The 21,875-nt window shown below is 30.3% G+C and overlaps 2 protein-coding genes across 10 annotated transcripts; both read right to left on the bottom strand.

The window, feature by feature from the left end:
- Positions 1 to 1,035: 1,035 nt before the first annotated feature.
- On the bottom strand, positions 1,036 to 15,775 carry LOC141450290 (uncharacterized). 8 transcript variants are annotated; one of them, XR_012456054.1, is made up of 8 exons: positions 15,362 to 15,771; positions 13,868 to 14,060; positions 13,478 to 13,687; positions 12,551 to 12,607; positions 12,095 to 12,163; positions 10,114 to 10,320; positions 4,778 to 4,940; positions 1,036 to 3,056 (listed from the first exon to the last, which is right to left on the bottom strand). XR_012456054.1 is itself a non-coding variant. In XM_074120585.1 (7 exons), exons 1-7 carry the CDS (start codon positions 15,533 to 15,535, stop codon positions 2,994 to 2,996), a joined length of 984 nt encoding a protein of 327 aa, XP_073976686.1. In that variant the 5' UTR covers positions 15,536 to 15,775; the 3' UTR covers positions 1,036 to 2,993. The 8 variants fall into 8 exon arrangements, 3 of the variants coding, with proteins under 3 accessions (XP_073976686.1, XP_073976706.1, XP_073976696.1); XR_012456062.1 differs by lacking the exon at positions 4,778 to 4,940 and adding an exon at positions 5,349 to 5,523; XR_012456057.1 differs by adding an exon at positions 5,349 to 5,523 and having other exon boundaries at positions 1,036 to 4,940.
- A 1,254-nt stretch (positions 15,776 to 17,029) lies between these two features.
- LOC141450335 (15-hydroxyprostaglandin dehydrogenase [NAD(+)]-like) lies at positions 17,030 to 21,122 on the bottom strand. 2 transcript variants are annotated; one of them, XM_074120675.1, is made up of 9 exons: positions 20,838 to 21,122; positions 20,594 to 20,748; positions 19,882 to 19,938; positions 19,537 to 19,648; positions 18,849 to 18,975; positions 18,670 to 18,776; positions 18,300 to 18,473; positions 17,765 to 17,904; positions 17,030 to 17,295 (listed from the first exon to the last, which is right to left on the bottom strand). In XM_074120675.1, exons 4-9 carry the CDS (start codon positions 19,627 to 19,629, stop codon positions 17,154 to 17,156), a joined length of 783 nt encoding a protein of 260 aa, XP_073976776.1. In that variant the 5' UTR covers positions 19,630 to 19,648; positions 19,882 to 19,938; positions 20,594 to 20,748; positions 20,838 to 21,122; the 3' UTR covers positions 17,030 to 17,153. The 2 variants fall into 2 exon arrangements, with proteins under 2 accessions (XP_073976776.1, XP_073976766.1); XM_074120665.1 differs by lacking the exon at positions 20,594 to 20,748.
- Between the last annotated feature and the right edge of the window lie 753 nt (positions 21,123 to 21,875).

Genomic DNA, 21,875 nt, shown 5'->3' on the forward strand with positions numbered 1-21,875 from the left:
AATATCAGTTAATTAATAATGAGATTTAGAGAAGAGTTAAGTTACTGCGTTTGTGTTTAAATATATTTCAGCTATTTTTATTTTATTACGTAATCGATTTGAATAAAAAGAATGGAGTCGTAAGATTTGAGAATGGAAAAAACTGGTATATCCAAGTTGTATTTCACTGAACTTAATTGGGAAAGGTCTAGAAATTTCAAACTCAAAGCAAATGGTGGTTTAGTTATTTCCGACCTACTGCCTTTAAAACGAAATATTTTAATATTCTTTTTTCTTAATGGGGAAATGCACATTTGAAATTTACAGAAAAACCATATGGTCCACAGAGGTGGTTGACGCGTGCAACTTCCCGAGTTTAGCGAATATACAGGCAAACTTAAGATCCGTATTATACATGCACACTTTCCAAACACTTCGAATCTTTGATGAAAAAAACACTGTCACTTAAGGTAGCTACAAGGTCTCAGTAGTGGTGGCTTGCCACCACTGGGCAGAGACAGGCGAAGGAGTTTATTAAAGGCTATTCGTCGAGGCCGACTACAGAAGTAATCCGTCAAGGCCGTGGGGATATCAGGATGATTGTAGGCCTATTAACTGGCCACTGCAGACTCAGAAAACACTTGCATCGCATGACCCTGGCAGATGATAGCCTCTGTAGGTTCTGTCAGGAAGAGGAGGAAACGGCACTACACGTGTTGTGTCAGTGTGAGGGGCTCGTATGGCTAAGGATGTTACTTCTCGGGGAGGAAAAACCAAGGCCTGTGAGCTTTACCCAAGAGTCACTCTCCAGCATTAAGAGTCTGATTAAAAGGACAGGTCTTGAGGGTGAGCTTTAAAGTTATGGGAGCCACAATAGACCCAAAGGGGTCGCAGTGGCGTAGGCCTTGAGGCCGCCCTAGTCTAATCTAAGGTAGCTACAATAGATCTCTAATGGATTTGCTCTACAACTCACTCCATCAGCAATTTAAAACTTACGCATTTCTTTTTAATGAATGGAGACCAATTTTTCAAAAATGTATAATAAAAACAACTATGATCATTATAAAATTTATTTAAAATAAATATATAAACATTTGACGGAAGCAGTGATTACAATATTAAAAACAAAATCGAGTGAAATAATACTTCTCAGATAAAAAACATATCACTTCAAAATAATAACCTATGGCATATGTATGTATGTATGTATGTATACTTACTTTTTACTACTAAAATACTAAACTACCAATATATATATGTACATTTTGTCCAGTATATAAATTTGCAAAAATATTGAAATGCGATACTACCCGTAGATGGTTACTTTCAAATAAAATAAAAAAGTGAACAAAAAAACAGTCTCAAAATTGAAAGGAACCATTAACATTGATTACAATAATGATAAGAAAAAATACTTTATGAGTTAACTTTTAAACCAACTGAATTTTCGTTTTTACTGTGCATGATCCACCTAAATAATAAATAAAATTTTTGTAGGGAGCTTTTTTCATTTAGTATAAATGAGTTTGTTTTTTTAGGGAGAAAATCATTTTGCATTTTTTAATAATTCGAATCATAAAAATTACCAAATCTCGGACTAGATACAATAAGAAAAAGTTACAATGGATTTTTTCTCAAGTTTCAGACATTTTTAAATAATACTGAAAGTTGACATTACGAAAATGTAAACAAAAGCTTAATAAAAATAATTATAAAGTCTTCACATTAGTAACTCAAAATTTGTAAAAGCAAATTTATAGATATGTTAATGTAGTCATCTTTTACAAGTATAAGTATAATGTGTAGTAGTATATGTGTTTGTGAGTTTTGTATTTATATACAAATATCGGTTATAATCTATTCTAAAGCTACATACTAATACTACGTACTTCTCTCATTTTAGTATTTATTGTACTTAATAAACTGTTTTCTATGGTCTATTTTAAAAGTTAGTAGCAGGGACATATTTAAACTCAAGTGGAAATAAATACAATCAGGTGCAAAAAAAAAAAAAACCTTGTCTAGTTGAGATATTGTCAAATTTCCTCATTATATGCTTTATTTTTTATTTATCATTCTCGAAGTATAGAACCACAATTCCGACGAACTTTTAATTTTGGTTTCGTTTTTTTTTATAGGGATAAGTTTAATTGTAGAGAACTCTATAAAGGAAAAACATGTATTGACTTTTCTCATGTTTAACATTTTCTTTACTTTACAAATAATGTCTAGGACATTTTCTAAACATAAAATTAAGTTTACCATACGAAGCGTAGGCCAACTTGGTGGTGTTGGAAGAAAGTAGATAAGTAGCACGCTGTAATACTGCATCCAAGAGCAGTAACTGAAGGGCGTGCCACACTTTTAGGTGACTGGTAGTAACATCATAAGATTTAGGTAATGAAGGGAAAAAAATACAAAAGGCAAGCCAAAATCTAGAAGATTTTAGGAATGTTTTCTTACTTCTGCAACATCAACTCTTACGCGAGATTTATGGTGGTAAAAGCAATTCACATGAGTTCCAATCTTGTCTACACGGGTGCGAATGTGTTTGGACAAGGCAAGAAAAGAAAACAAAAAATGTGCTATGTACATTTCTCTTTCTACCCAAGGCGGAAAGCGGAATGCTTGAGAATATCTCAGATAAGAAGAGAGGTCCATTTTTTTTTAGCACCTGAATATAGTTGTTATAAATACATTAAATAGTCATGGCACTGTACACTCCTATTTTGTACAACAATGAAACTCCTCAACTAGTTAGTTCAATTGTCTGTATTATTTCTTATTTTCAATATAAGGTTACACTATAATCTTCTAATGTATTTTTATTTAATTGTATAAAAATATATCTCTTATTCAAGTGTTAAGAAAACAATGAAATATATATATATATTTATTTATTTATTTATTGTCAAAAATAAATAGCTGTTTGTTTGCTTTAATGTAGTTTTGTATCTATTTATAATTGCTATATTTATTACATGCTGAGTATGTGCCATGACTACAATGTTTGATTATCTTTTCACATTTGAATGGACTTCGTCCTTACATCTTGTTGAATGAAATGGTGAATAATACTGAAAATAAAAAATAATATGTACTTTTTATGTTTACGCTATTTTTTTTACATAACACAAATATTTTAATTACATTTAAGCAAAATTATTTCGTGGCAGCCATTTTAATTAGGAGTATTAGATACATTGATAAATAATCCTTTTATTCAAAGTAAAGAGAGGAAGTGAATGTGTGCGAGAGAGAACGCGCGCATAATCCGATAGTAATAAACCAGCAATCCAAGCACTCGATTTAAGTCTATCAGCTTTATAATTCAGATTACAAGCGCACACATTATAATCGATGTTATTAACTCTCATGCTGTAGATCCTTACGATGGGGAACTGTAAATACATATCTACTCCCTAGTTGCACTATATTCATTTTGCTAAGGATATCGATTGTAGTCTTGTTATAGAATATGTTTCTGTCTAAAAGTCTTGTTAGAAGATTTAATTTCAAAAAGACACTAAATTATTAACCCACCAATCTAGGCAGAACCGGTATAGCAATATTGATTTCATTTCTTTTAACGCCTCTCTTCATAAAAAAAAATCTGACTAAAAGAGCATCCTGTTTCTTCAGATATTCCCGAACCTCAGATAACGAAATTCCACAAAAGAAATTACTATCAACGTCAAAACTTTGAAACGAAAGAAAATTTGATGAAAAACATAATTTTTCCAGTATAATTTATCTTAAAAATGCAAACAATTTAAAGCCAATCGTTCAAATTTTACTGTATGTGTTTCCAATATTTTATGGTATTATCAAAAACTTTCCAAACATTTAGGTATTTTTAATATTCCAACTAAACTGGCCGCCGTTGTCAATTAAAATTTAAAAATAATAAATAGGTTGGCGGTAATGACCGAGACAGTCGATGCGCCAAAAAAATTAAAATAGCAATAAAATAATAATAAATAGCTTAAAACAATAACATCCAGGACACGATTACATATTCAAAAATAAAACTGTTGAAATATACTTTTGAGTGGAGTTTAGCTTTTCTTTTTTTTAACAAAAATAATGAAATTTTAGCCAATATAGTAAAAATAACGGTACTATTTAAGAAAGAAAAAACAATTCCAATAAGAGAATTCCATTACATTTGTCTTAAATAGATTCTTACTTTCTCTTAAGTCTAAAAAGAGGATGTTTTGTTGAATTTTCACCGGAAATACACATTTTGAGGTCCTTGAGACAGAAAATGTGATTGGTTGGTAGCAGTGTACTCTAGCACAAAAATAAAAAACTCACAGGAAGCTAAAACACACTCTTAAGGCGTATCCCTAAATTTTCCGATTGTAATTTACCTTTAAAATTCCTTTACTAAAATTATCACTTTACGTGATGTATTTTTCACTGTTTGAGAATAGTTTGAAAATGGTTCCAACTTAGAACATACTTTTTCTTCTAAATTAAAACATTCATTGCGCGCGCGTAGATCTCTAACTTTTAACATTTATCTAAGAAAATTAATTAAGGCCTATTTTGGGAGAAAACATGGTTTCTTCCTGCTGAAATACTGTTCTAATGGAATATAAAAAAATATCTCCTTGGTAATATAACCAGGTAATAAATAGCTATAATTCCGTGAATGACAAAATGGCTGCTGAGGAAATGCTAATTTACTTTTTATTATTATTAATTCTAAACCCAATAAGGTTGAACTGTTTAAAGTAAACCATTTAATTCATTGAAAATACGGGGATACTGAATCGCCATTCTTCTGGCTTACCCATTAATTGGTCACTAGTGTCGGTATACTATAATCTTCTTCTTCAAGGTAGGATGGATTCCCACAGTCCCCCTTCGGAGGCAAGAAGTGGACGCGTAATAATGCATCTACCTGCGTTCCTTCCCTTATGACTGCCGGCCGATTAAGCAATCTATCTATCCAACTAAATTAACAAAACTCACCTAAGGGTATCAGTTTTTCTTAAAATATTTTTTGTAATATTTCAATTTAGGTTTGCTTGGGAGACGGTATCTAAATAGGCTACAGCTAAGTGCCGTTAGAAAGTGGGCCCACCTCGAGAGTCTATTCAGAGAATTACAAAGGGATAGTCTCATTTTTTTTTTAATCAGAATTTTTACTTCAAACAAATAATTTGGTATTTATAAAAAGCTACCAAGTTTACTAAAAAATTATTTTAAAATAAACTATTAGTCGGATTCAATAATCCAAAATAGGAAATTAATGAATAAATAATCTGCAATGGATACACTCAAGGGAACTGTTCAGTTAAAAAATAGTACAATCAAAATCAATTAATGCGAAAACACAAAAATATGTTTTTACATCTTACGCAAAAATGGAGTTACGCACAAAAAATTTCCAAATATAACACTGGCCTTTGTATTAAATGTATAAATAATTTTTTTAGAGCATATTTAAATCAGCAGTTAAAGCTTATTTTGTAAATAATGTAAATTTTAGGGTTTTTCAATAATTTTGTTGTTTATACTTTCATCGTCTCTATCCTAAAAGTTAAGCACATATGAATTATTATAATATAATAATAATAATAATAATAATAATAATAATAATAATAATAATCTCATCATCATCATAACATTAATTTGAATATAATAATAACAATAATAATCATCATCGTCATCATCATAACACAAGTACACATTTTTTTCTTGTCATGGTACATAAAACTAATCCTAAATCTTAGAATATAATATATATATTGATAAATATTTAATAGTATTATGTGTTTTTTCATTTTTCTGTTTGTTTTAAAAACTATTATCACTTTTTTATCTCTGGATTTACAAAACATCCATTTCTTATATAAATATAGTTTATTATAATAATATATATTTATATATGTATATATTTACAAATCGTATACTAAATGTTTTTTCATACACAATATTTTAAATAATTATAGCAGTACATAATTGCACAAACATTTCCATACAAATCTGTTATTTTAATGGAACTTAAGACTCTATATATACTTTTTTTCGATTATTATTAATAATAAAACAGAATAACGTGTAAAATCAAAAGATAAAATAAAGAAGACCAGCCTTTTTCATTTTTCGGTAATAACTATGTTTAATGTCATTTTTGTTTGTTTTGTTTTGTTAACTGGAATTGTCATATTATTCTTCACAGCCTTGTGGTGATTGTTTTATTGTTTTGTTTTTTTTAATTAATAATAAAGGCATTTGTTTTTATAAAGAAGAAGTAGTTTTCTCCCACTTTTTTCTATTTAAAAAAAATCTGAGATAAACTATTTATTCTTCTAGTGACTTAAAAAATAAAATAAATATTTAAAAATCTTGTAGTAGATGCTTGGGATATTGATACAAAAACTACTCTTTTATTTTGGCTGGCTTCATAGAAATTTACATACGTGCAAAAATATGAATTTCTTAAAATTATAGACCCCTATAAAATCATGAAATAAAATTAAAGGTTTTTTTCAAACGAAGTTTACATTAAAAAAAATTTTTTTTAGGAAATGCCTAGCAACAAGTAAATAATAATAATAAAAAAAAAATTATGTAGGTGGGCAGCTTATAAAATTTTGCGAGGTGGGGTGAACAAAGTGTTATTTTCATATTTATGAAAATATTCAAATGAAAATAATTATTGTAAGGGTACGAAGATAGGCTTTTCTTTCCGGTAAAATAATACTAATTTCTTAAAAGGAGTTCTTACTGGCGGATAATTGAATTCTCTTCATGTTATAACAAACAATTAGAAAGGCACCTTGATTCTGTGCTCAACAAGTACATTAAAAAAAAAAAAAAATACTGAACTAATAAATACTTTCTGCATATTTGTATTTCATGGCTAAATATCTATTTAGAAATAATACTTTACATTATTATCATTTTTCTTTTGTTTTTTAGTAGTATTATTTATTTCATTTTTTAATCGAGAAAACCTTTTTTTACAAAATACTCTTATATAAAAATTGACGTAAGGTAAAACATCTGTACGGTAGGCTCTGATTAATATGATAGTTATAGTAGTACAAAATATAAATTATGATTGTACCTTTTATCAAAAAAATCTTTCAATTTCTTTGTTGTTTTTTTAATATTGATATCAACAAGTCCATAAATATGCATTTTTTTGTTTTTGCAAAGCACAAAGAGAAACAAGAGTGTTGTAAGAAACGTCTTACATCGTGAAAAAAGAAGTTGTTTCTCTTGTACTTGAAGGAATTATACAAAATATTACTACGTTTAAAAATAACACTATTCTAACTAAAAGGATGAATATCCAAAACTATACTTTTACGAAACAAAATACTGATTGAATGAGTATTAAAAATTACAATACTTTATAGTATTTTATAATAATTATAGAATTCTTAATATAAAAAAAAATTAACATAAAGTTTTTAAAAAAAAAAGAAAAAAAAAGGAAAGAGTATTTTAAAACGTATCAATAATAGAAATACTGTTCAGTGTATAAAAGTCATACCGGGAAAAATCTTAATTTGCTGGTAACTGACTACAAGAATAACAATTAGGAAATATTTACCTAAAATATCAGCAATGTAATGTTATATTCATCATGTATTACGGGAAGCAAAATAGTAAATGATAAAACTAATTCAATTTTCGAAAGAAATAATCACAAAAACTAAAGTATAAAATTATGAAGTCCTGCATAGAATTTTCTTTCAAATTTTGTTTTTTTCAGAAGTTTTTTCGAGGGCAAATATAATTTATTAACAAATATAAATTAAATTAATTGAAAATCAATATTTAAAGTTGATGGTGGAAAATATGAATATGCTAAAAACTGAAAGTTATTAAAGGACGTTTAAATGTTAGGTATTAGAGAGCTACCAATGATAGTAACTCCTCTCATGTGACAATATCAATAAACGATTTACTTGGTGGCAGGAACGATTGCATCTTAATAGTAAATTTGAATAATTCAAAAACAAATACAAAGTAGAAAGGCTACCCTTCGCACGTTTGCCCTTTTTCTGTCAGTTAAAGAAAACAGTATGGAAATCAATACTTATGGGATTTTAAAAATTGATCTGATAAGTCATGATAGGCCGATTTTTATTTTCCTCGATTTAATAAAATGGGGTTTGCTCTCATTTTGGTTCATAATGAACAAGTTTTGTACTTCTTAATATATTTCTTACATTTAGCAGTTGCTATCGAGAATTCTACAATTTTTGCCACAAAGAAAAGTTTGCCCTATTTATTTTCTTTCTTATTAAAACAAGAATCTTTTCTTTTCTTAATATTTGACTAATTCTCAAAGAATTGTGGAAATCCAAACACCAACATTTCACATTTTTGCTGTATTAATACATATACTAGAGTAAAGACTGTCTTAAATTAGTAATTTCAATTATAATTAATTGAATCACTGCATGTGATTTTTTCTTTTTCAAAAAGTATTCATTAAAATTAATTTTAATTACCATCAGGGAAACAAATCCGAAATGTTTCAAAAAGTTTTAATTTTGAATTTAAACGAAGAGTTTCCGAATTATTATTTTTAAAAAATAGAAATAAAAGTTTAAAGGTTAATTTCCTTCCTTCAAATTATGTGAAGAAAACATGCATTTTTAAATTCAGAATGCAATCAGTAAATGTTGAAGTTTATGTTTCGTGAATATTTAAATCTCTTGGTGTTCTTCACATTATTAATTTTAAGAAAATAATACTTTTTTTTTGTAACGGTTTGTACAATTGTTTCGCAACGTGTTCTACTAAAAATAACAATAGAAAACTTTTACAAAGAAAGAGATTCAAGCTTAAATATCAGAATGTTCTATTACATCGTTACGAGCACTTTTTTCATCTCAAGAAAGGAAATGCATTTCATTTAATTAAAAAACCAGATTTTCGATCCGTGTTTTTTTTTCATTAAATCAAAAACTACTGCTAAAAACGCTGCCTGCTTCATACATTTCTCGGAAGGTTATTCTTTGGACAGGAAAATGAACATAATACTTGAAGAGTTTTTTTTTATGTCTGAAACGGTTTTGGACAGCGTCTCCTACAGCATCAAGTCTTATGAATGAAAATAATGTTTTCTGAACATTTAATGAAGGTGGTCCCATTTAGTGACTAGTTCATGAAAGATTAGAGAAAAGAGAAGATTTTGTATATTCCTTCGAATATTACGCTAAACTAGGAGAAATTGAAAATAATAAATGGAGGAGTGCATGATAAAAGGAAATAATTAATAAAGCTAATTAAAACTATAAGATCTTATAAGTACTTACAACATAAATACCACCGTTGTCAACATAGTCATTTTTTTTTTCAACATTTGGTTTTCATGTTGTACAGACAATAATCGCAATCACAAACAAAATTATTATTTAAATAGGAAAGCGGTTGGCGCGAAGTGTGCTTTATCCTTCTTTCGTGCAGGCAAAACTTAGTATAAAAAGTTTAATATCACTTAGTTTTTGTTAATTTGGTTTCAGCTTCGTAGATGTTCTAGACCATCATCGTTTCTAGTGACAACAAAACTGAACACTAAGTAGAGAAACAAAATTATAATAGGTTCTGTCACTGAGAATTAAAAAGTTTACATAAGTACGGAGCAAAAATACAAATAGGAAAAACGCGCGTACAAATATAAAGCTTCAAATAAACATAATTATTAGGTTTTAAGAAGAAGAAGAGAGAAAAAACAAAAGGAAAAAAAGAAGCTATTCTACATGTACGTCTAGCCTTATAGTATACATTTTGTTTTTTATAAAAAAAAAGAAGTTATTTTGAAAAACATTACGAATCACTTTTTAAGATACTTTACCATTTAATTCAGTCCTAAAATAGTTTTTTAAAAATCAAACGAGAATCCATATTGTTTTATGTAGTACACTATAAAAAAAAATTAAATAAAAAAATAATTAAAAAAAACATATAGGAGTAATTGCTGGATCCAAAGCCTGCAAAACCACATACCCTTACCGATAATAAACAGAATAAAATAATACTATTAATTATAAGGAGAGGAGGAAATCGTAGAACGTAAACTTATTTAATTTATTTGTGATTGCGGCTGTTGCTGTAATCTATCTCTGTGCCTACTAATAATATGTACTTTAAGGTTACCCTTCTGATGGCATCTCTTATCACAATAAGGGCAGGCAAACTTTGGTTCTTTCCCGCATTCCCATCGTTTGTGCAGATTAAGACTGGTCTTGCTTCGATAAAATTTTGCACACACTTCGCATCTAAATGAAGCATCTTTTTCTGTTGCATTTGGACGTCTAAGTTGAATCATTTTACCATATGCTGCGGCAAGAGCGCTGTTTCCAACTAGAAAAGAAAGGAGTAATTTCAATTTATTAGCCTTAACAATAGCGGAAATGAATGACGATTCTTACGAAATACAGAGAACAATATCTAGATGTCATTTTCTGAGGACGAACTTTTCATTTACTCATTTATTTAACGCGTCCATAATGTCATTGCTGCCTGTAGCTCTTCAATGCATAGCAGGTCACTTTCGTTGCAGAAACACTATTCATTACCGGGATGAGGTGTGCCAAGCTCGCAGGAAGAGAATCTAAAGAAAGATAACTGAAATCGAACCCTAACCCGTCTAATCTAAGTACAGCGCATACCATCAGCTAACCCCTACCAATTAATTGCAAATAAAGGTAAGCAGTAGGATATTTAAAAATAATAATAATAATAAAAATATAAATAAATACGAAAAACACGCAAAATAAATAGTACCTTTATTTGTTCTTACAAAATTAAAGAACAAAAATCAAAGGTAATGAATGACCTTAGATTAAACAAGTTTAACATCAAAAACAAAATGATACGTGGTGTGGCTATTAAATAACGAGACTATTGCTATAAAACATTTTATTTTAAATTCATACATATTTAGTTATTATCACCTTCAATATACACCCCTCCCCTACCCTACAACGCTCCATGCGAATTTACCATTGTTCGAAACAGTGCTGGAAGTCTTTTTCTGTGAGCTCCTGCACCACGCGTGCCGCTTTTTCTTTCACAGCTTCAACGGACTGAAATCGTGTTCCTTTTAATGCAGATTTGACTTTGGGGAACAGATAAAAGTCACATGGGGCCAGGTCAGGCGAGTAAGGCGGATGGCCTAAAACTAGCTAGAAACGTCTTTGACAGACAATGCAGTGTGAGCCGGCGCGCTGTCTTGATGCTGTGACTTGTTCTTTCACAAATCGGGTCGTTTTTTTCTTACTCTTTCACGAAGTTGAGCAAGCACCTCAATGGTAGTAATGTTGATTAATTATAATCAATATTTTCATCCGTTTTGGACGTGGAAGGGCGACCCGGGCGGTCATCATCTCCGACGTCTTCTCGGCCATCTTGGAAACGCTTGAACCAAACAAAAACTTGCGCACGTGATAAAACATTCATCGCCATAAACTGCTTTTAATAAAAGATAAGTTTCAGTAGCGGTTTTACCCAGTTTCATGTGAAATTTCACGACAATTCGTTGCTCTACTAAATGTGTAGTATCATGTTTTCGGCAAAACGAAACAAACACCTCTTACACAAACGATGGTTCCGGTCAGACAGATTTCTCTACAAACACGTGAGACGCTGCAATCGAAAGAGAAGGCTTTACGCTGCACAGCTGTCGGTCGTTAGGATTTGGCGCATATATAGTTCTTCTGTAGCAGCATCAGTCACGTTATTTAATAGCCACACCTCGTATTGTACAATAAGCTTAATGGTTTAAGACTCAGACAGAAGTCCCCTGCAAAGTTACTAACAATCTTGAGAAAAGTAATCAAACGTTGTTTCTTTTTTTTCTGTAAACAAATTAATTAATGATATTTGGATGCTATTTTATAAATTATTAGTAATCTTACTTCAAACAAACACGATTAGAAGTGAACTTTGCGGGCCTTCAGGAAAAGTTAGTAGTGTTTAAAAAGAGTCAAGAGACGTATCTCTTTTGAACATGATACATCAAGTTAACTACAATGTTCGCCAAAATCTACTTTCGTCCAATTACATCATAAATAATACAAGCGTAATTAATTATAAAAGATTAAGATAAAAACAAGTTTTGAAAATACAATCTAACCTGGTAAGCCACTCAATGTTGAAAGATTATCTTCACCAAATTTGTAGAAATTTTGTTGCTGAAGTAGCCCTAAAAAATTAAAAGAAGAAATAGTTAAGCTTTCTGCTACTATCGGCTTAATAAATTTTGAAATCACACGAAATGCATTGTTGGGATACCTGACGAGCAGTCTATTGTAAACACGGATATTGTTTAATGGATTTCATTATTAGTTACTTTTTTTTTTTTTTTTTTTTTTTTTTTTTAATAAAACTCTTATTTTGAAAATGTGGTCAGTTAGTAATCATTTCCATAGAAAAACGTCCAACAATTATTCAGAAACATATATTGAGTAATTAACACAAATTAATCATTTGCATTCGTTTCTTTTATTAAATCAAATTTCAAAAAAAGAAAGAAAGAAAGGATTATGAAAGATATAGAACTTATAAGAAAATGTGATAATTTTTAGGATACCTAAAAATGAAGAATTCCGATCATAAATATTTGGCTTCGAGTCCTGTTCATAACAATCTGAAAAAGGCAAAATATTAAGGATTAAATATTTTATTTTAATACTATCCTCAAGTGAGCAGTGGCGCCTGAGAACATGAGACCTAGTACCACATTACTTCTTAGCTTTGCGGACTTCGCTTCTATACTCTCAGCAAACTTAGCGCCTGATTGGAAGTGTATGAAGTCTGTGTAGGATTGTGATGAAGCGGTTGAGGAGATGGTGTGTCACTATTTATGTCAGTGTGCGCTTTTCGCCAATACAAGCTTTAGTGTATTCAGGAAAGGAATATATTCTAGGAATTGCTTGGGAGGTATGAAGCTCAGGGATATTGTACGATGTTATAGGCAGGCCAGGAGGTTGCTTTTGGGGAAAGTCCTTAAGTTTATTGGGGTGCTATTGGGCCGGGGATAGGGAATTAGAAGCATATCAGGCTAAAGTTCCAGCCGTCCAAAAACCCAGTAATAATAAATAAAAGTTTGAAGTGATTAGTTGAGAGGTAACAAATACTGGAGCCCAACGTGGAGATCATACAGCTGCTGACCCTTATATTTTCCTTCCTTTCTTAGAGCTCACTGTATGATGATGGAAAAAGGAAAGAAGTAGGTTTGGTGTTTTTTGACAGGGATTTGAAAAGAAACAAGCTGAATAGTTTCTATGTAGAGGACTTATATAGCTAAGCTTTCAGCTCTTTTGAGATGAAAAACTGAGCCTGTAAGATTTATTTAGGGGCTTCTTACCAATCTCTTAGTTTCGTTATAAAGAGAAGTTTGGAGTTAAAGTTCCGATTATGAGAACCAAATGGACCTCCTAGGTCGCGGTGACAGACTTGCTGGCAAATCTCCACGAGTCTATTTAACTGGATTAATATTTCCTTTTACTAAACTGACCATTAGAAGGACCTGGTCCTTGAGAATCATCAGCTGACGTCCCTGTTGTAATATCTTGTAGGCCCAAAGAGGATTCTAACTTCAAATTGTTCGAATCTGCCCTATCATTCACAATCCCACCACGAGGTGTGGCGCCTGTAGATGAAACTTCGCTGGTATATCCTTCCTCATCTTCATCATCATCGTCTCGACCACCATCTTCGCTTGTACCTTCGAACAATACAATTTTTCAATCTCATTTTTCCATTAAAATGTCTAAAATTTGTCTGATCAGATTGATTATAGAATTAATGACGTAATTATGTAAGCAATGAAGGTTTATAAGTATTGCTGAACTTGTATTTGATATTAGTTGAATAAAAATAACATTTTAAAATTAAGGGACCATACCTCCATCAGATTTATTGTCCGTTAGGCCTTTCACTTGCAATGCTGTAGCTGCTTTAAGAAACAATGGTAGCTGCTCTTGGGCAACATTCACTTCCCCTCTATACATAAATTCAACTATTGCTACGAGCTCGGAAAACTGGACATTGTTCAAAATAATGATGGGATGAGTATCTCCATATTCCAACAAAATATCCTGTTAAAAACCATAGGATTTTAGAGACTTAGTAAAGAAACAAAAAAACAGTTTAAAAAGAATCAACTTAAAACAAACTACACAGTTAATTGCCATGCGGTATTCTTTCGTTACAAAACTCTGTTCTGAAGCTGTAGTGATAATGATCCTTAAGATAACTGTGGTGACTCCTAAGAAAAGAAACACTTATGACAATCAATGGGACCAAATCCAGAACTTTCGCTTGGACGTCCAGTGCACTAATCTCTTCCGTGATTTACTTTGTAAACCATTAATGCTTTATAATTCTCGATACTCCTAGCAAAAACTACGGTATCCGAACATACGTAAGAGAGAGTAAGTTGGTTACAAGTCTTTTTCTGGACTGCCGAATACTTCTTTATGATTTAACTGAAAATTAAAAATCTGTTTTAATAAATCTTTCAATAATATCTAAGTGCAGTTCTTATTACCGCTCTTTATTCCAATATTGAATAACGAAAAACCCAAAAATAGCTGAAGACCAAAAATTAAGCAAGTTACCTACTAAGACAAGGTTAAATGAAAACCAATTGATGTATTTCAACGCTTAGATAGTTGTAGGAAACAATTGGTTGTGTTTTCAGAATTTCTTCCTGCATAAAAATAGGTCAATACAAACTAAGTGAATTTCAGCTCGCTTTTTAATTGTAAAAAGTGATTATTGTTATCCTTTTTTTGGTACTACTTAAAATAAAGAATTGCAGTCACACGAGGAAATGGAATGCTCATTTGTATTTAAGTATAAAACGAGAATTCTCTCAGCCCAAGACACCAAATCTGCTTTTCTTTTGAAAGATTCGCAACGTATCATGCAACCCAAAAATAACAATAATTTGAAGGTTTTCACAAGGTACTTCATTAATTATTAACGTATTTTTGTTTGTGATAAATTATACTTGTCAATCCATTTAGTTTAGATCTTCCATTTTAGTCCTAAAGCACTGAAAGGAAGAGAAAACGTCCCCAGCAAACCGTTGATATTTTCCAAGAAAATTAGTTTCCTAAGAAATATTGAAAAGTAACCAATTTTGGCAAATAGTTCTAGCAGAGATTACTCATTTCTGCAATTATGATTGTTAATTTTTAAGAAACAACCTTCGTCTAAAGTAAGTAAGAACAAATTAGAAGTAGAATAAACGAACATTACTTTCAGAAAGTAAAGATCAAATCATCATCAAAAACTGCCAAATATAAAGATACATATGAGAGGCTTTTTTTAAAAAAAATCACTAGCTCAAAATAATTATGGGAAACTGTACGCAATTAATGGCGAAACATACCTTAAAGTAAGGGCTGCATGCTGAAAGAATCATCTTGTGAGCTTTTATCTGTTTTCCACCAGCAGCCAACGTGCAGTCAACAAAAGTATTTGAGTCCAACAAAGCAGAAAATAAAGAAATTAATGTATCTTGATGGTTATTCCACTTTAAACAAAAATGTTGATCTGTCGACATATTAGTATAAGTAAATCGTTCTAAATGGAAAATTTTTATAAAAGTCCTACAATATCTTTAAAAAAAAAAGGAAAAATACCACAAATTTAGACACAAAAAAACATTTCCACACAGTAACACAAAGAAACCTCCCAGCTTCTCACCATACTGACGCAAAGCAGGGAGGTACAAAGCACTTAGGCATTCTACAATCTTGATTTGCCTAATAATAAAAAAAAAAATTATTGTTTTGTGCTTAGCAATCTAGAATAGTTTTAATACTTTTATGTACTACACGTAAATCTAAAAATGAATTTCAACAGTTTTTTTTTCTTACGAAATGTTTATGTACATATGAATAAACATGTTTAGACGGGATACTAAGTTGATGGAAAACTGTTTTTTGCTTGTTTCTCTAAACATTCATTAGGCAAATTTATATATTAAGGAGAATATAAAGCCATTACGAGCTGAATACGCCAGTTAAAAGCAATGATGGGCATCATTGATCATTGGTTTAGGCGGGATACAAAGCACGTAAAATGGTTTTGTAAGGTAAAATCCTGGTGGATTATGTAAAATGCAATTTAAGGATAACATTATTTTCCTTATTCAATTCATACATTTGAAAATTGATCAAATATCTTAATGAAAACACCATGGCATCTAAATTGCAGTGTAATGTTCTTTTTTGATGGTTGATTCACTAATCCAAAGGGAAGATAATTGCCGATTGTCAGGCTGTAATTGGCAATCTTTCTTTCCGATCGCATCAAAAACAAATTATTAAATATCTATCTATCCGAGTATAGTTTATCAAAATGGTTGAAATCTACTTCGAAACAAACTTAAGAAATACAAAGATAAACTACAATGTTTGAAATACTTCATTATTTATAACAAACTTTTAGAAGATGTTACACTATTAAGTAATCTAAATCAAAATAATCCAAATATTTTTTGTTTACCAAGCTGGACTTAAGGTAGAAATGAGTATAATCTCTTCTCACCTCATGAACATCAAATGTACAATATGATCGTTCCATGCTCTTGAAGTGACATTGCTGTTTATGTAAATGTGTGTATGATTAAATGAATATGAAAACGGATGACAGCCAAGAGCTGAAGACAATCAATTTTATCGTTTAACAATTTGTTGAAAAAATGACAAGTGCGACATCAAACGTTTTGCTTCCAGAAAGTAAACATTTATTCTTAACAGGAACACTTTTTGAAGAAGTCCTTAATGAAAGTATTGCTCTTGGTAAGAGAAAGTAACCCGATTATGCAAAATCTTCGAGTTATTGTTTGAAGTCCCTTTGGTCAATTTTTTTTTAGTAAACAAAGTTAATTAGTTCTACCAAAAAAAAAAATCGTACGTCTGTTTTTAACGATGAAAACACTGTTTTTATAGCTTAGCAATTTGTGTACCTTCTGATTAGAATGAAGCAATATATTCATTAATGTAGTTATCGAGGCCTACGAAGTGATGAATTCTTTAATAAAAATGATGTATTAGCTTCTTAAAATGATTATTTTATTAAACAGTTTTGTTATTATTATGCTCAGATGTACTGATGCACAAAAATTTAGCACTTGATGGAAACAGAAACAAAAAAGTTCCCATCTCATTTTACAATTAAACGTATCTTATCTTTTCTGAATATTGCAGTCTATGTGGAATTCGACCTCTGTAAAGAACATTGCTGTCTACGAACCAAACAGTACCACTCGGAGCATGTTGTACCAAGTATACAATTGCACGTCCTACCGAAGAAGCTCTGTAAAGAATAAATTAGTAAATATTAAATAAATTAAATAAATACGAAAATTAAAATATTTTTAAAATAACATTTCCTAAGTTTTTGCGTAAGTTATAGAAAGGCTGTGGAGTTGCGGTAATTTTAGCAGCAGAAGAAAGCAAATGAACTAATCGGGAACCCCTGATTTGGAACATCACTTGTCTAACTCAGCATTCAAGAATGTTTAGTCTCTATTAATGTAAAAATGGATAAATAGAACAACATCAGAAATCATTTCTTTTGAGAGGGAATGGATTGGTTGAGTGATTAGATTCTCACACGAAGATAACGAGTTCGAATGCAGCTGTTGGCCCTTTGATTTTCTTTTCCTAGGAACTTCTTACTGATCACTGTTAGTAGGTCAGTAATGCACTGAAAGAAGCTCTGGGTGGCAAAGAACTCAAAAGTTTATGCACCTTAAATAGGAAAAAAAAAAAAAAAAAATTACTTTTGTGCAGAAAGTTTAGCAAGTGTCGCCTGGACCTCTTTGTCTTCAGGAGCAGCTGTATTTTCTATTATCATACCCTCTGTTATCCCTGGGTTCATACTTACTGTTCGGACATTGGTAGCGAGATAGTTCGGTGTTGCCTAAAAATTTAATTAAAGCTATAGAATTAATTTTGTTGTATACCTTCACTAAAAAACTATAAAATTTGTGATAATAAGGATTTTTTTTTTTTTCTGCTTGGATGATGATGAAAACTTTAAGTACTTTAACCTCGTAATTAAAATTAAGGCTATTTTTAATAAATCATGGCAGAAGCAAAAAGTTATTTTTCTAGCTCTATAATATAATGTGCCAAAATTTATCAATTAAAACTTAGAATTTTAACAAAAAGATAACTTCAGTAGCATACATTTGTAGACATTCTTACCCTTTAAATATATAAATTCTGGAAAAAAACTTCAAAGAGAGTTTTCATTCTCTGAGAACTTAAAAAATGTTGTTCTTTAACTATTTTATAAAATTTCTGATCACTTACGCCCCATGCTTTAGTAAAACCAACTACACCGTTATTGCTAGAAACATATATTGGAGCTCCTGGAAAATTTTCAAAGGCTAGAGCAGAAGCTAGATTTATTATAACACCACCTCTTCTTAATTTTTGTTTTGACATTATATCAGTTCCAACCACGGTTCCTCTAATTGCTGACATCTAAAATATTAATCATAATTAAATGATTTGTATTCAAAAAGTTTCTTTCAATTTATATTTTTATTATTATAAAATATATAACATGTCAAACAATTTTAATAAGAAAGGAAGAAATACAATTCTATGCTTTAGAACAAATTAACTTTGGATATAATTAACTGAATTATTAATTTATTTACACAAGTTTGTAACATACAATTTTTGAATTGACTTCTTCCTCCCAAGTTTTTTTCTTAGGTATCCCTGGATTATTAATTAAAACATCCAAATTTCCAAAAACTTTAATAATCTTCTGAATGACATCTGCAAATGAAATTCTATTAATCTAATTTAATTAGTTAGAGTACATTAATTATCGTTTATTTTTAAGATTACCATAAAAGTGCTTCTCTTTATAAGTGTCAAGTTGCATGAAGCAAGCTTTGTGTTCTCCAAATTGATTGTTTAATTTTTCCACAGCTTCTTTTCCTTTACATGTATCCATATCAGTTATTACGACCCGCTAAAAAGTAAATATTCCATTTTCAGAAAATATTTGTTCGAAATTATTTTGTGCGCTAAAGGTCAAAAGAAATTTCATCATAGATAGGAACATATTAAAATTCGGCTTAAATTATTTTGCTACTGCAATAAAGTGCCGCAATCTTTTAGTTGCAAAAAAAGGTAACAATTATAAAAGAAAATAGAAATAAAAACTAAAGTACCATGGCGCTAACAGCATAAAAAGCTTAATTTTGGAATATAGTTTGTAAATAGTTTTGTAATAATTTGTTGAAAATAAATAAATCAAATATTTTTTCCATTATTTAGGTATGGATTAAAATTAATACATCTGACTATTGAACTACTAGACAAATAATTTTAGTACTAGCAGGTCACGTACAATTAATTAAATGGTCTAATTAAAATAATTTTTTAAATTATTAATTGTAATTAATTCAAACAATATTTGCCCTCCTCTAATTTATTACAAATCCGTACTTATATCTCATACATAACAATAGAAAGCGATTTATTAGAACATATTATTAGTTAACCATAATTAAATAGAATATTTGCTTACATATAAATCATTACAAAGTAGTTCCTGAGCTGCAGCAAAGCCAACACCTGTAGTACCACCAGTAATTAAAGCTATCTTACATTTAGGATCCATGTAAACGTGTTTGGAGCCACTGAAAAATGCAATGAAAATGGTTTCTGTCAAAAAAATAATCATCTATTAAATTCTGAAATTTACTTAATAATTAAATATAAGAATTGAAATTTTCTTTTGCGTTTTTTTCTTCATTTCTGATTAAGCAATTCTTCTCTTACCCGAAGCATCCTTGCAAAACATCTAACTGTCATTACTAAATTAAGAACGGGTACAAGGTATAATAAATTAATGAATGAATTAATTGCTAACCATTCCTTAAAGATTGGTGCACAAGTACTGGAGCGCCTGACATCGAAGATTTGTAGGCTGAAAAAAAGTAATTTTGCTAGATTATACCAATTAACAACTCTTCAATGATGTCATATTTAAAATGATCACTTATGAAACCGTAACTTCAGTAATAAGAAACTTGATTGATCAGGCCCCTCGGGAATCACTCAAAAATACATTGCCACTATAAAATAGTTTGTTTGGCATCGATAACATATTACATTCATACGGATAGTTACATGGATTTAATAACTTGGACTAAACAAAATAAATAATTTTTTCTCTTTTTTCAAGAAAAGTTTTCTTCTTTTCGGCACCTGTTTGTGTCCTTGTAAAAGATGGGGAGTGAGAAAAATGACTGGATCAGAAATTACAACCGTTTGGGAATCTACATCTCTATGAGTGTTTTTGTTTCCTCGCCTAAGTGAAATAAAGTTTATAAAGCAAAATGTCAAGTTAGCGATATCAGTGGGACTATATGGGTGCTCCTCTTCAAATAAAATAACGATGAAAGAAGCGTTGTAAATTGTAACCTAATATTTTCAACGCTAAATCTTTTAACAGTTAGCAGCTCTTGAGACGACTAAGTTACAAAAAACAACACCCTTTCAATGACTTCCTAAGAAATCCTCGTAGTAACAACCGTGGATTTTGCTTTTTTAACTATTCTATTTATATATTTAATAACTACCTGGCGCTAATAGCCTAGTTGTCAATGCGCAAAAAACCAATCCCTTGAAAAAATGTAAATTAAAGTTCAATTGTGAAGTTAGAAGCCTTCACTCTATTTTTGATTTTACACTTCGCATTTGTATACTTTGCGCCACTGTCAGTATAACAATTGTCCTGAAAAAGCGTCACTTACACGGTCTCGATCAGAAAGTATTGTTTTGCATGCGATACTAGCGTAGCATAAAAGAAGTCATTCGATTTACCTTTTCAATAAAGTTCTGCAACCTGCCATTATTTTTGTTGTTGATATTAGTTCTTAATTTAAAAATTCTCAAATTTCAACCCTTGAATCCTGTCTTTGGTTTTGCGGCTGGCAATTTATTATTACATCATACTTGGTATCGTAAGAAATAAAAAATTCCAACTGTTGTTAAAACAAATATAATGAATGCATTTTTGTTGCTCAACATTGTCACTATTAATTTAGAGAAGAAATTGATAATTTTTAATTTTCAGATGATTCTCTTCTTAAAATACTTATGTTTACGCAAATGAAAGTTCAGAGAAACTCATATGTTTAAAACCATTCTAGAATAAAATTCGTTACTTCTTAGAAAATTACAGAAATACTATTCGCATTTACATTATTTTAATATCTTAATGTCTGGTAATCACACTATTGTTAATAATTTTGAAACACTTTTAAGGCACTTATCTTAAATAATTCACATTGGAGGCTTTCGTCATATTTTGCCTTTTATTAAACTTTTTAGGTATCGGAATATCTGGCTCACACAACTTCTTTATTCCAATAATTACTAATGTTAAATTTTTAAAGGTTCATTTTATGAATGGGCAAATGCCCGCCTCTATCTTAGGAAAGAACGTTACACAAAATTTTTATCTTGCGCTGAATTAAGATAATATTCAGGTTTTCGGATCGAATTTGTTTTACAAAGTCCCACAAAATATGAACTTGCTTACTTTTACATTATACTTTAAAAAACCAAATAAAATTTCGATATGGGGTTCCTGGTCGCAGAGGCACGGGTTTCTGGCCAACTCCCGTGGAATCAAATTTAATCATGTTCGTTGATGTTTCCAAATTTTTGCTAAAAATAAATTCTGGACCCTATTATATCAATCATTTACCATAACCCTAACTTTTTTATTTAAATTATGTATCTTTTAAATCTTCTGATCCATTGCGGCCAGTCACTTGGCGAATTGAAGTTATATGTAATCACTAGCGTGAAGATCTAATATGTGGTCTCTAGTGAAGCAAACGTCGCGATTTGTGC

The sequence above is a fragment of the Rhodnius prolixus genome, unplaced genomic scaffold (genome assembly GCF_049639745.1).
Source record: "Rhodnius prolixus isolate KJV_2025 unplaced genomic scaffold, Rpr scaffold_1, whole genome shotgun sequence".
Taxonomy (NCBI): Eukaryota; Metazoa; Arthropoda; class Insecta; order Hemiptera; family Reduviidae; genus Rhodnius; species Rhodnius prolixus.

Coding starts and splice junctions, on each gene's coding strand:
- LOC141450290 (XM_074120585.1), bottom strand. CDS start 15,535: ATGTCGACAGATCAACATTTTTGTTTAAAGTGGAATAACCATCAAGAT. Junction 14,061..15,361: donor CATGCAGCCCTTACTTTAAG/GTATGTTTCGCC, acceptor GGTTTTTAACAG/GATATTTTGTTGGAATATGG. Junction 3,057..10,102: donor ATCAGAAGGGTAACCTTAAA/GTACATATTATT, acceptor TTTTATTTTCAG/TATTATTCACCATTTCATTC.
- LOC141450335 (XM_074120665.1), bottom strand. CDS start 20,866: ATGGCAGGTTGCAGAACTTTATTGAAAAG. Junction 19,939..20,837: donor TGCAGAACTTTATTGAAAAG/GTAAATCGAATG, acceptor ACTTTTTTTCAG/CCTACAAATCTTCGATGTCA. Junction 17,905..18,299: donor GTTTTACTAAAGCATGGGGC/GTAAGTGATCAG, acceptor TTAAATTTTTAG/GCAACACCGAACTATCTCGC.